At 34.3% G+C, this 12,862-nt stretch overlaps 1 protein-coding gene across 2 annotated transcripts in view; it reads right to left on the minus strand.

Annotated features, from left to right (window-relative positions):
- VPS13A (vacuolar protein sorting 13 homolog A) overlaps positions 1-12,862 on the minus strand; it is a 261,903-nt gene that overhangs the window by 6,753 nt on the left and 242,288 nt on the right. For both annotated transcript variants that reach the window (XM_057725285.1, XM_057725287.1), the window contains 3 exons: positions 5,816-5,901; positions 3,195-3,318; positions 730-804 (listed from right to left, as the gene is read on the minus strand). In XM_057725285.1, the coding sequence (XP_057581268.1) occupies positions 730-804; positions 3,195-3,318; positions 5,816-5,901 (285 nt within the window). The remainder of the gene's footprint in view (positions 1-729; positions 805-3,194; positions 3,319-5,815; positions 5,902-12,862) is intronic.

Consider the following 12,862-nt stretch of genomic DNA (forward strand, 5'->3'; position numbering starts at 1 on the left):
AGGTTTCTGGTTCGAGCTCCAGATGTGTGAAGTGAACTGGTAAATAATCATAACCAGCCAGGACCAACACAGAGAGGTCGGGAGGCCCGGGGATTCAGTAAAGAAGCCATGTGTTCTTACTGTAAGTTTCATAACACAGTGAGTACAATTCTGTGTCAGGAACAGTATCTTGGTTGCGACCAATGAGGCAGATGATCATAGTCTTTTCTTGTCAGCGTACATAACTGCCACCACCCCTAAAGCAGGGATAGTGCTTTTCCGTTCACATAATTCACATTTTGAGGAAACTGAGGTTAACTGACCAGAACCAGTATTTAAACCCAGATTTTCTGACTACAGGTGTGCCAGAATACAGTGATGAAAGAAAAAAAAAATCACTACAGCTATCCAGTAGAGAAATAAACAATGTGGGGCTATACTTTTGCTGCTGGAAGACTAGCATTACAGTGAATTAATTTCTTTTGTTTGTTGGCTTTTTCTGGCAAAGTATTACAGTTAGGATTTAAAATAAGAGAGCAATTTGATTTCAAAGACAAGTAGGTGTGTTGAATTCAATCTAATGAAAAATAATTTGGGGGAAATATCTAGCTACATATATTAAAATTGTCAAAACACAAACATGAAATTAAAAAACAAACACAGCTTATCTGCCTTAAAGAATAATGCAACTTACATGGCTTTGAAATGAGAAGCTACTATCTGTTTAAGTAAAAGATTGACTATATTTACCCTTGCATCCTCTGGGGTCTTCAAGTTAATTATTTTTCCAAACTCTTTGGCATGGAATACAGACTTCACCCGCTCCTATAAATAGAATAAGTAGCTTCATTAAAATGGGAATCCAGTTGTAGAAACACAATAAAGAAATGCCAGGAAAAAAAAAGCCAAGAATGAGAAATCAAGAAGAATCAAATGCAAATGGAAAAAAAAAAAAAGACTAAATTCTAACCCATCCATTATCACTAAACCTAAGATAAAAAGTTTTAGGTGAGATTTCAATTGCTAAAGCCATAAAAGGTTGATGCAGAGGATGGGAAGGAGATCAGCCTAGAAGCAGAGCCACGGTTTTCCCTCTCCAAATAACGTCTCAGAGATCGTTCTTGATATCTGGCCATGGACTCATTATAAATTCAGCTCAAAAATAGTGTACACATGTTATGTGTGCATACATCATATACATATGTGTTATACAGGTATGTATGTGTGTGTGTGTATGTGTTTGTGTATGTTAACTTCAGACATTTTAAACCCATAAGAGTGTAGCTTCAGAATCAAAGAAATCAGCGTGGGTCTTAGATCACCTATGACTGTCCTCCACTTTTTACACTCCTTTAGTATTCTGTTCGGTGGTTATGGGAGAACTGTCTGATGGTGGATGTTAAGCATTAGAGGAACAAATAGAAAGAAAGGGATTATTGAGGAGGAGAGTGGTGATTACTTCTGTTAACCACAGGTAAGGACACAGAAGAAGCAATACTTACTAGTCTAACAATTTCTGTAAGTAATTCAACTAATCATACATATATAGACTCCACAAGAAATCAGATTCTTTTATTAAAAAAAAAAAGGATGACTGCTGATATAAGGTCTCAAGGGAAAGGTGGAAGGGGAAGAAATCAAGGAGGTAAGAAGAAGCTTATTCCTGGAGATAAAAAAGCCAGGAAAGGCAATATGGGCTACGGCAGAGCCCAACAGCTACTACTATCCATCATTTCATATATGGTCACAGTGTTTTTCATTTTCTGAGTGAATCAGAGAAATTCTCAATGGGTAAGTTGGTCTAAGATCCTCAAAAACCAATATCCAGTCTACTTAAGAGCTGCCCCATGTCTTTGGAAAGAATGGTAACATTGGATAAATGGTCACCACTAGCTAAGCACAAGGCCTAGGGACAGTTCTGTTCTATAGGCTCGTCTAGAAGAACTGTTGTTTCTGCCTGTCTGTGTCCAATGCCCCTTCTTCCAGTAGCAATTTCTTGAATCTTCTTTGGGTAACTATTTCTCACCCTCTCTCACTCCCAAAACTTCATATAGAGCTGACCCTTCCTTCTTGGTAGCACCACAGAGATCCTGTGACCCTCATTGGCCAGCTGGTCCATTCCAGCTCCTGACTAAAGTGACTGGTTCAGGAATAAGCAAGGAACCAAAGGTGGCCCAGTGAGACCCAGTGAGAAGCTTTCATTCTGCCGAGCTAGTAGGATATGAGCCTGGAACTTCTGTCGGCCATAGTGTCACCAAAGGGTAGCCTGCTTGACAATGAAGCCAACACAGAAGAAAGTAGAACCTAGAGATGAGGGCAGCAAAGATGGACAGAATGAAGGAGGAGAGGAAGGAAGGGAGGGAGAATAGACACTAACGACACCCTCTGAGAATGACTAAGCCAAAAGATATAGACCTGGATTTTTCAGTTATCTGAGCCAATTAATTAAACCAAAGCCCTCAAAATTAAACCAAACAAAAATAACAATGAACAAAACTAATGGGCTGAGTCACATATTTCTGATTAATACAGCCAGTGCCAAAGTGGCCCTTCACACAGGTATCTGGTCAAATACCATGAGGCCAAATACATTATCTTATATTTCTTTGTATTACCTACAGTACCTAGTGCAATCATTACAACTTACAATGGATACTGAGACTCTGATGATTTACCAAATGATTAGCAATTTACTGTATTTTATATCAACATCCAAGTACCAGGTACTGTGCTAGCTGCTAGAAATCTGAGTGAAAAATGGTCTCTGCATTCAAGAAGATTATAACTGAATTAGGAAGATACTATCGATAAAAAGAGAAAGAACTATCAATAACGGGCTGTTAGGGAGAGAACTTTTCAAGTGTCCATTAGTGAGATTTTCAGGGGAAAACATTCTGTAGGCAACTGCTAGGGATTCTGAGGTGTACAAATATCTCACTTTATCTCACTTTAGTGCCTTGGACAGCAGAGGGGAAGGTGCAGTTCTGCTACTGAGTATAAAATGAGGGCCCAGCAACACTGTTGTCAACGTAAGAGCACATTTTTTCTTGGCCTGGCTTTCTTTTCTTTAAGCCTGAGTAAGACAGCAGGTATAAAGAAAAACCATACAAAGACAAAGCAACATCTATAAAAGAGGTAGAAACAGCACAAAAGTAAAGACTATTTTAATGTATTGTTTTCAGTTCCAAGTTCTCAAAAAAATCTGTTCAACATACCTTTGCTTCAATGCGCAACCTTCTCTCATGAACAATGAATGGCTCTTTGGTAAACTCATCAAAACTATACTGCCACTCACATGTAAGCTGTCCAAACGTTCCTTTTGTTACAAACAATACACCACTCAAAAAAAAAGAAAAAAAGAATCCACTTGAAAAACTGAAGCACTTACATGCAATAATATAATAATAACAGCAGGATACACATTCTTTGGAAGAACACATAGAACATTCACCAAGAGAGACTATATTCTGGGTCATAAAAAACGTTAATGAATTTAAGAGAACTGAAACAAAGTATGTTCTCAGCTCATAATGAAATTAAACTATAAAACAAGTAACAAAGAGATAAGAGTATTTCCAAGTGCTTACTTAAAAGCATACTTAAAAAAAAAATCCATGGGTCAAAGAATCTCAAAGGAAATTAGAAAATAGTTTGAACTGAATGAGAATGAAAACAAAATTTATGTAGCAACTTTCAGTGGGAAATCTATAGCACAACATACTTATATTAGAAAAAATACAGTATTTATAAAGTAAAATGTATAAGAAATTCTTTAAGAAATAGGAAAAACTTAGAGAACCAGTTACCAAGCAATGTTTTGGAAAATGTTCATGTAATTCATGCTTTAGAAAAAAATGCTTTTATTACTAAGGCTCCATGTAATATATTTACCAACCTATAAAGAGGTTTTTAAAATTAATTCTCATTTTCCCACCATTTTGAGGAAAAAAATCAAGAGATGAAAATTCACTCTGTCCATAATAATTCTATTTAATTGTTCCTTCAAAGGCCTTTCTTCCCCAAATATTCTTTCTGGTTAAAACATCAATTGTAGGTACAAGCAGAGGTTTCTTTAAGTGACATATACTCTAAGGGACTAAAGAAACAGCTGGCCCCTGGCTAGAATGGAAAAGGAGAAAGCTAATCAAGATTTATCTCTTTCATCTCAATCTTCTGTCTCTGATCCCCTCTTTCCAATCTTGGATTATAGGGGCTGTTGGAACAAACCTACTGGTCTTCCAGTACACCTTCAACCATGTGAAAAAATCAAAGATAGGCTATTCTTATTGCAGGCACCTAGTACTCCCTCTCCTGATTAAAAGATCCTTTATCTTCAAGTGTAAAATTTGGAAAGAAAGGACATCCTAAGTATAAATATCATCTTTCAATCAACAACTAACTTACTATACTTACTCTGTCAAGCTTTATGTGACCTCATTTAAAGAGGCCTACTATGTTGAAAAGAAAGTAATTTCTAAAATGTTGCAAAATTTGGAAATAAAAACTTTGCAGCCGACTGTTGTTTAACCCTGATGAGCCACCCTTCCCTTAGGCAATGGGGAGAAGGGTTAATAAAACATGATTGAATGTTGCTATGAACAAAAATGACTGCTGAAGCATTGTCTGTAAGTATAAAAGTTCATAAACAACTTAGATGTACATTATAGTACACACTTCTGAATGAATACTAGGCAGTCATTTACAAGTTAAGAAAGATTTCCATGTGCTAACATGGAATACTTTTTAAGGCACAGATCTTAAGTAAAAAATTAAGGTACAGAACTGTGTTATAATAGGTTACGATTTACACTAAAATATGTATGTGTATGCCTGTACAGGCAGATGTATGCTTTTACAGGCAGATGTTTGCTTGCATAGGCAGAGAATATTTCAAGGATACAAAAGAAACAAAAGTAGTTGCCTCTAGGAAGGGGAAAAGAGGGACTGGTGGAATGAATACTGGCTTTCACATCTATACCTTCTAATACTGTGTGAGTTTTCTATACTTTGTTACTTTTTAAACAAGAAAATTAAGATAGTGCTATAAATTTGGGGTACAGAAATTATTAGGATTAAAAAACATGAAAAATGATTGCTAAGTTCAGTAGTCAGCTTGAACCAACAAGATGCTTATTGTAAGTTTACCTTTTTGGCAGTGAACAAAACCACATAGGTTAATTCGCCACTCCTTTCTATTTAGCCATAATCTCTCCTCCTCAGCCACACTTTCACTCTCCACCATCCAGAAACCCACCCCAACACTGCACTTGCTTATTCTTTTCCCTGGTTTCATAATAATAACTCCTGTAAACATCTGCCCCTCCGAGGCTATGCCACTGTGTATTTTTACACGTACCCTCTACTGTCTACTGGTTTATTTGAAAATTTGGCTGTAGTTGGGAGTATCCCCATAAAAACTAACCTGTCTCCAATGGTATATCTACTTAAGTGAGTGAATCTCTTTATATTCTAATGACTAGACACCACCAGAAGACTACTCACTTCTGGGGTAACCTGAAATTGTATACTTTTTCAGAGACGTGTAAGGAATGGTATTGCCTATCCTTGAGAGGATAGTTTTACAGACACTTTCTGTATCCACTTAACTGGTTGAAACAAATACTAAAATACTTAATTTAAAATTATGTTTGTGCATGGATATGCATTTATCTCTTTGCATGCACAGTTTTAGGCATGAGGCTTGTAAAGCAACAGAACCATAGTTAGTATGAATCGGTGTTAAATATGTGGAACAAGACGTGAATAAAAACTGCTTCACTTCATGACTGGCTGTCAGTTAACCCCTTATCAAATTATATTAGAGAAAGAAACTTACCTTTTGGTTATCATTAACATGTCTGTTTTATTGATCATGACATGGGTAAAATATTTGTATTTTGCAAACCTTCCATTTTCCATGACCTAAAAAAAAGGTGAGAGAGAGTGAGAAAATTGATAATATCCTATTCTAATACAAGTCATGCCTTACTGATCCTCTAAAAACCTTTCTCAAGGGGCAAATCACTAGCACACTTACACAGTAAATATACTGTTAGAAAATTGAATATTCACAAAATCATTGCTGCTTCCTTTGTTAAAAGCACCTATTTGTAATGCTTTATTCAAGATTACTCAATTGCAACTATACCAGTGTTTAATGCCAGATTTTTAGAAGATACTGTTATTTTTCAAAGTTTAAGTGAAACCTATTGAAGTTACTATTAAATGACCACATCCATTTTGTCTTGGAAAACAGATTAGTATTTGATCATACCTGTACAAAAACACATATAAACACTAACACATTTAAACATATGCATCACGTAAATTACTATTAGCTCCCACCTTGCCTCTTCCTTGGAATTTCCGTATCTGCCTTACAAACATGCTCTTCTTTGCCAATCTCACAATTCATTCAAAATTAAGGAGCAAAGTGTTTCTGGACAAACAGGAAACCCCAGGATCAGCCTATGCAATAGCCTTTGTTTATCCTTAAGACTGCTGAAACACTGTCTATTCATGACATATCAACAATTCTTTGTCCCAGAAAATACAAAGTTAACTACATAAACAAAATAGGTTTTAAAAATCTGTTCTCAATGTCATTTGCTCTGAGGATAGTTACTCCAGCTATTTAAAATATATAGCAGGCTAGACTATTATTTTTTAAAGGTAAGCAATGTAATTGTGACTAAGATTCCTTAAGAATTTAGCCAAAAATGTTAGATCTCTTGAAGAAATTCCAAAAGAGAATATAAAGATTCTAGAAAATTGTATTCCATGAGGCTATATCAGAAAACTAAAATTATGTAACTTAGAAGAAAGCTAACAAGTGACTTAATAATAAGGTTGCTTTAGAAGGCTGATACAATAGACTTCTCATGGGAGATGGAAGTTAAAAAAAAAAAACCAGCTAGATAAAATATACAAATTAACTGCATGGAAGAATTTTCTAACTTCAAAGACCATAATAGTGAGGAAAGAGTATCTTTACTATTTACTGTAGTGGGTAGAGCAATTAAACCCCAATTGCTTGAAATACAAATGAAAAAGGGACATAATCACAGATTCAGAAGAAACTAATAAAAATTATTAAATATAAATTATGCAAATAAATTTGCAAAACTAGATAACATGGGTCATGTTTTAAGAAATTATAAATTATTAAGAGAAAGAAGCATCAAATATTGGAGAGGAAGAGTAGAAATTACTTGCAGATGACAGTATCTGGAAAACCCAAGTTCACAAAATCCAGTAACTTTATTTTATAGACACAATAATCAATTTGAAAAATGGAAGTAAAACAATCCTGCTTATTTACAAGGGTAATAGAGATAAATATTTACACATAAGTTTAACAAATAACATGCAGAATTTGTGTGATAAAAGCTGTAACAGTCTATTGAGGAGAATAACAGAAAATTTGAAGATGGAAATCCATGTCTTATTCTTGGGTATAAAAATTCATTATAATAAAGATGTTATTCCCCCACCTCATTTTTATACATACACACTCAATGTGATCCCAAAATGGTGTTTGTTAATTTGTTTTGGGGAGGGGGAAAAGTCACTTGACAAAATTATAATAAAACTTATCTAGAAAAAAAAGTCATAATATCCAGTAAATTATGAAAGGAGAATGAGAATACCCTAACAGATATTAATACAATTTATAAAGTTGCAGGCGTGAAACAGTTTGGTGCTAGTGGAAATTATATACAGACATATCAATAGAAAGAATACAGATTCCAGAAACTGACCAAAATGCAATAGGATTTTATAAAATCCTACATATCCAAACACAGGAATTTACAAAATGAAGACAGCATTTCAAACTACTGGGCAAAAACTTGCATTTTCAAGTAAATGGTGTTTGAAGCAACTTGCTGGCTAAAGTAGATCCCTACTTCTCTCTTTATTTCAAATTAATTCCACATGGATCACTGATTTAACTACACAAAATGAAACTACAGAAGTACTAGAATAAAACAACACTTTAATAATCAGTGAAGGCTTAAATATAAAACACAAAGTCCATAAAGCTTAAAGTAAAAAAAAATTGTTAAGTATGTGGAAATTAAACACTAATGAAAAGCAAAACAGTAAGCAAATAAAGAGAAATAAAACAAAAATCAAAGGATAAATTGGGAAAATGTCAATACAGTGATACAGAATTAATTTCATAACACACAGAATTCTAGTAGTATGAATAAACCACTAGAAGAAAAATGAGTAAATCTATAGGAAAATGTGTAAAGTATATGAACAGGTAGTTTAGCAAAACACAAAATCTGACAATAAACATATGAGAAAACGTTCAACCTAACTCAAAAACAAGAAAATTCAAGTCATAAATGTATCATTTGAGTCAGCAATTCCACTGCTGTGATTTATCTTATGCAAAGGTATGCCAAGATGTACGTACAGGAATCTTCATGGTAATAATGTGCTAAATGCATAAAACCTAAATGTTGAAAAACAGAAGACTGTTTAATTATAGTATAGGCATACAATGGGACATTATGCATAACAAAGAAACAATCCTGCTTACAAGAGTAATAAAAAGTAGATCTGTGTGTACTGATATAGAAAGATGGGCAAGATGTAGTAACTGAAAAAAAATTTAATTACTAAGAATGAATGGGGGGAGTAGAAACACATACACTTACACTTATTTATATAAACATAAAAAATTTATGGGAGGGTTGGTGGAACACACCAAATCTGTTTATAGCACTTATCTCTGAGCTTGGGAAGTATAACGGTGGAGGTAGGGGTAGAAATGAAGCTTTTATTTTTGACTTTACATCCTTTTGTTTCAGTTTTTTGGTGCTGGAAAGGAAATTAGCTTGAAAGTATTTATTTTCTTTTGTTTTATATGGCCAAGTTTTAAAATATAGAATACAAATGTTCATTTCCTCAAGAACATCACTACTACAAGTCAAGAGTCTATAAACCCCATCAATAGATTACAATCTTCAAATAACTTCAAAGCTAATGGTTCAATTCTAAGTAACTTCTATTTCAATATTATGAAGTTTGGGTATTGTAACTGAGTCTGCCTTTCATCACTCTCCACTTTTCAAACCCAATCTAATCCATACATTTAAGTAATTAAAACACTTTCGATAGTCACAATAGTATCTGATATAAATAAAAGCTAACAAAAAAAAAGTAATTCATGCAATGCTTTTTGGAGTTCATCAAAAACCTTAAATGCAGCACTTGAAACATGAATGGTCAAAGTCTGCTTTGAAACATACAATGGATGTATTTGAATAAACATCAAAGATAACGCAATATACAGCAAAATCTTGCTGCTCAGTCTCTTACATGTGACTATGGCATAAGAACAGCATTAATGAGAAGAAGCCACAACTCTGAAGTAAATCCCATAGAAGGATGGGAGAGAATGTGATAGCTTATCAGCCATCATCTTTCATCATGCTGTAAAGAATCTACAAATGGCATGCCTTTGGTCACAATTTCCTGCCAAATTATTAGACTCTGTAAATTCACTACATATGAAGCTTTACACTTTCCAAACATCATTTACATTATTTTGAAAACCTGGAATTTTAGACCTGAAGGAATATTATTGTTCATCCAAACTAATCTCTTCCATTTACACATGAAGAAATTAAAGGTCATTTAAGTGTCTTTCCCATCTAACCTACACAACAACCTTGTGTTATTAGGTTAAGATTACAGTTAAGTGACTTGCTTGGGGTCATATTGTCAGTTGCAAAACTGGGCTCAGAAAAGTGGTTTCTTCACTTCTAATTCCAGTGCTTTTCACTACACCATGATGGTATCAGTCACATGTTTCCATGGTACCTCAAAAATGTCTTCAACATCCCTGGATGCTGGATGTTACTGAGGAAGGCTGCTAAAGCCGCTCAGGCTGGCTTAATTTTTTAGGTTAAGAGGGTTCAAATAGTGTAATATTAATACCCTATCTTCCTCCACCCCAAACACATGTTAGGTGTGAATGTTTCCACTAAACTAATTTGTGATACCCTTTAAAATAAATGAAGAATTAGCAAAACCAGGGCTAGGAATCACATGTGTAGTCTTCGCATCAAGATCAAAGTTCGGCAGAAGTATCAACAAATTTGCCTAAGGATCAAGTACAATAGCCAGTACTTTAGACATGTTAGCCTCACTTACATGCTATAGTGTTAAAGGAAAAGCTTTCTGCCTATACATTAAAAGAATATATGAATTATCCATCATCATTTAAGGACTTTCTTAAAGAAACAAACAGAAACACAAAGGAAACTACATTCGTTATATATAATTGTCAGAACCTACAGTTAACAATTAAAATATATGGTTGTTGGTAAGGGTCCCTTTGGCATTAGAAAAGATGAGTATGTCAACCTTAGTTTACTAGATATAAATAAATCCAAACCAAATTGATTATACATTAGAAACACACAAAAGTAGGAACTGGGAAGACAACTGTGTCAGGGTTACCCTCTACTAACAGCCGTATTTCCCACCAGATAAGTCCCAGTACTTCAGAAAAAGAACATATCTAACAACTACAGTCATAAAGAAAACACTGCTAACACTTTCCAACCATTCGAATGCTATGAAGCAGAGTTCTATAACAAAAACATTTCTGAGAAAACAAAGCAGAATATGAAAAGACAGATGATAGAAACAAATCACTAACAAGGAAGGCTTTAAATCCCAAACAATATGAGGTGCTAATATTCACTGGAAATGTATTTAAGAAAATTGGGTAAAGGTAAGACTACAGTTAAGCAAAAAAACAAAACAAAATCTGATCAAGATCTGGTCCTTTGGGAAGATGGGTTTCACAGAGGTGTATATAGAGGTATTTTTAAGGTAGCAGCATGAATGGTAAAATGCATGAATGCTGCTGAGCAAGGACACCTACCGGGTGACAGACCAATGGCTTCACAGACTGGCTAACTCGGATAGTCTAGAGATAACAGCGAAAGATGAAAGGGTTATGAACAGATTACACTAAAAAATTAAGTTTAGTTTTAAAAATGACAAAATTCAGGGAGGTAAGCATAAATTAAAATGGTAAATGCTACCATTTCTCAATTATTTAAGAAGTAAATAAATAGATGGCCTGTTCAAAATAATCTTATCTTTAGAGAAAAATACAGTCAGTAAGTTTCACTTCCTTAGAGTAATCTGATTAAAGCTTAGGGATAAACAAGGTTTTATCAATTCACTTTACATGTAAGAGATCTGAGGGCTATGGTCAGGAAAAACAAGGTGTTCAACTAAGCTTCATGGGGAAATACAGTAGAAATGCATTACCTGAAAGCTCAATGATTTCATATACATAATAGAATAAATATAAACACAAGTGAAGTGATATTTAGCTTATTATATGAGGCAAATTCGTGTTTTAAAAAAACTGAATCTCACTGACTGTGTCATCAAATCTGAAGAGGAATTAGGCTTTGTTTAATCGCCCCCACACCTCTGTCTCCTTCCATGCAAATAAGCTATTTTGACTGTCAGCCAAAGTACAAACTATGCTGACAGCTTACACAGGACAGCAGAGCATAACACTGTGACATAAAATCAAATAAAAGAAATTATCTTAAGAGATGTGAACTGTCACCAACTGGTTCAAATAAAATAGTCTGCAGAAAGGACAGAATTATGCTCATGACATAATAATGTACACTGACAACAGCAGACCATTAAGTAACGTACCTGATACATTCTAGAAGAGCCAGAGAAGTTGGTCAAAAATACTGTAAGTAGATAGTTACAAAAGTCCCTCTAATGTATTTCCAGCAGAACCTCTGTTGAACATTTACTGACCCATGATACTATATAAACTTGAAAACTGTAACATTTCTTTCAAAATCCTGAAATAATTCAGAGCAGTACAAATCACCGAGGTTTTATTGTTTCTATCGCTAACCAATTAACGTGTGGAAACTGTCACAACATTCTAACTATTCTATTAACCTTAAAAGAAAAAAAGGCAAAATTTAATGATGGTTTTTTATTTTGGCAAAGAGGAGACAAATGAGGATTACAGAATAATGATGATCAAGAACTAGCAAAAACTGGTTATTATTTATCTGGAATAATGAAAACATAACAATGAGCTTCTATTAGATACTGTACTAATAATCACATATATTACTGCACTTTTTAATCCTAGCAACACCATCAAGGTATTATTATCTTGGTGTTATGCACCAAAGTACTATTAGTACTACAATTATTTTCATTTTATAGTCTGGAATATGAGATCAGACTAGAATAAAAGACTATAAAGCTAGCAAAGGGAAAAGGCTGGTACTGAACTCAGGTTTACATGGTTCCAGAATCCAGGCCCTGAGCCATACAGTATTATTGCACCTCAGGCATTTTTACTGTCAAAATGAGTTAGCATAGAAGAACTACAGATCTTCCAGTAAATGCAGTGGGATCCCATTTTAACAGCTCAATGGAATATGGATTCAGATAGTCCACAAGCTGTGTCATGTCTCTTGTAATACTTCAATTTCATATAATACCCAGGGATAGTTATCACTTTGGAAGATAATGAGACTAATAAAACAACTAACTCAGACTGAAAGTGCACAAAATGTCTAAATGTACATGTCTCCACACTGCTTCTTATAGGATTCTTTACAGTGGTAAATTTTCATCAGAATCATCATCAGACAGGATATCAGTTTCATTTGAATTTACAACTGAAGACTCTAAACTGACAAAAAACTATACAATGTGCTTCCTTTCATAGATGACATTAAATTTTGTTTTTAGATTAATGAAAGCCACCTCCAATCTATTTTTCTATGAAGATGAATTGCTTCATTTGGCAAGACAACAGCTTTTCTCTCATAGGATATTTGGCTAATAAAAAAGA

The sequence above is a fragment of the Hippopotamus amphibius genome, chromosome 2 (genome assembly GCF_030028045.1).
Source record: "Hippopotamus amphibius kiboko isolate mHipAmp2 chromosome 2, mHipAmp2.hap2, whole genome shotgun sequence".
Lineage (NCBI taxonomy): Eukaryota > Metazoa > Chordata > Mammalia > Artiodactyla > Hippopotamidae > Hippopotamus > Hippopotamus amphibius.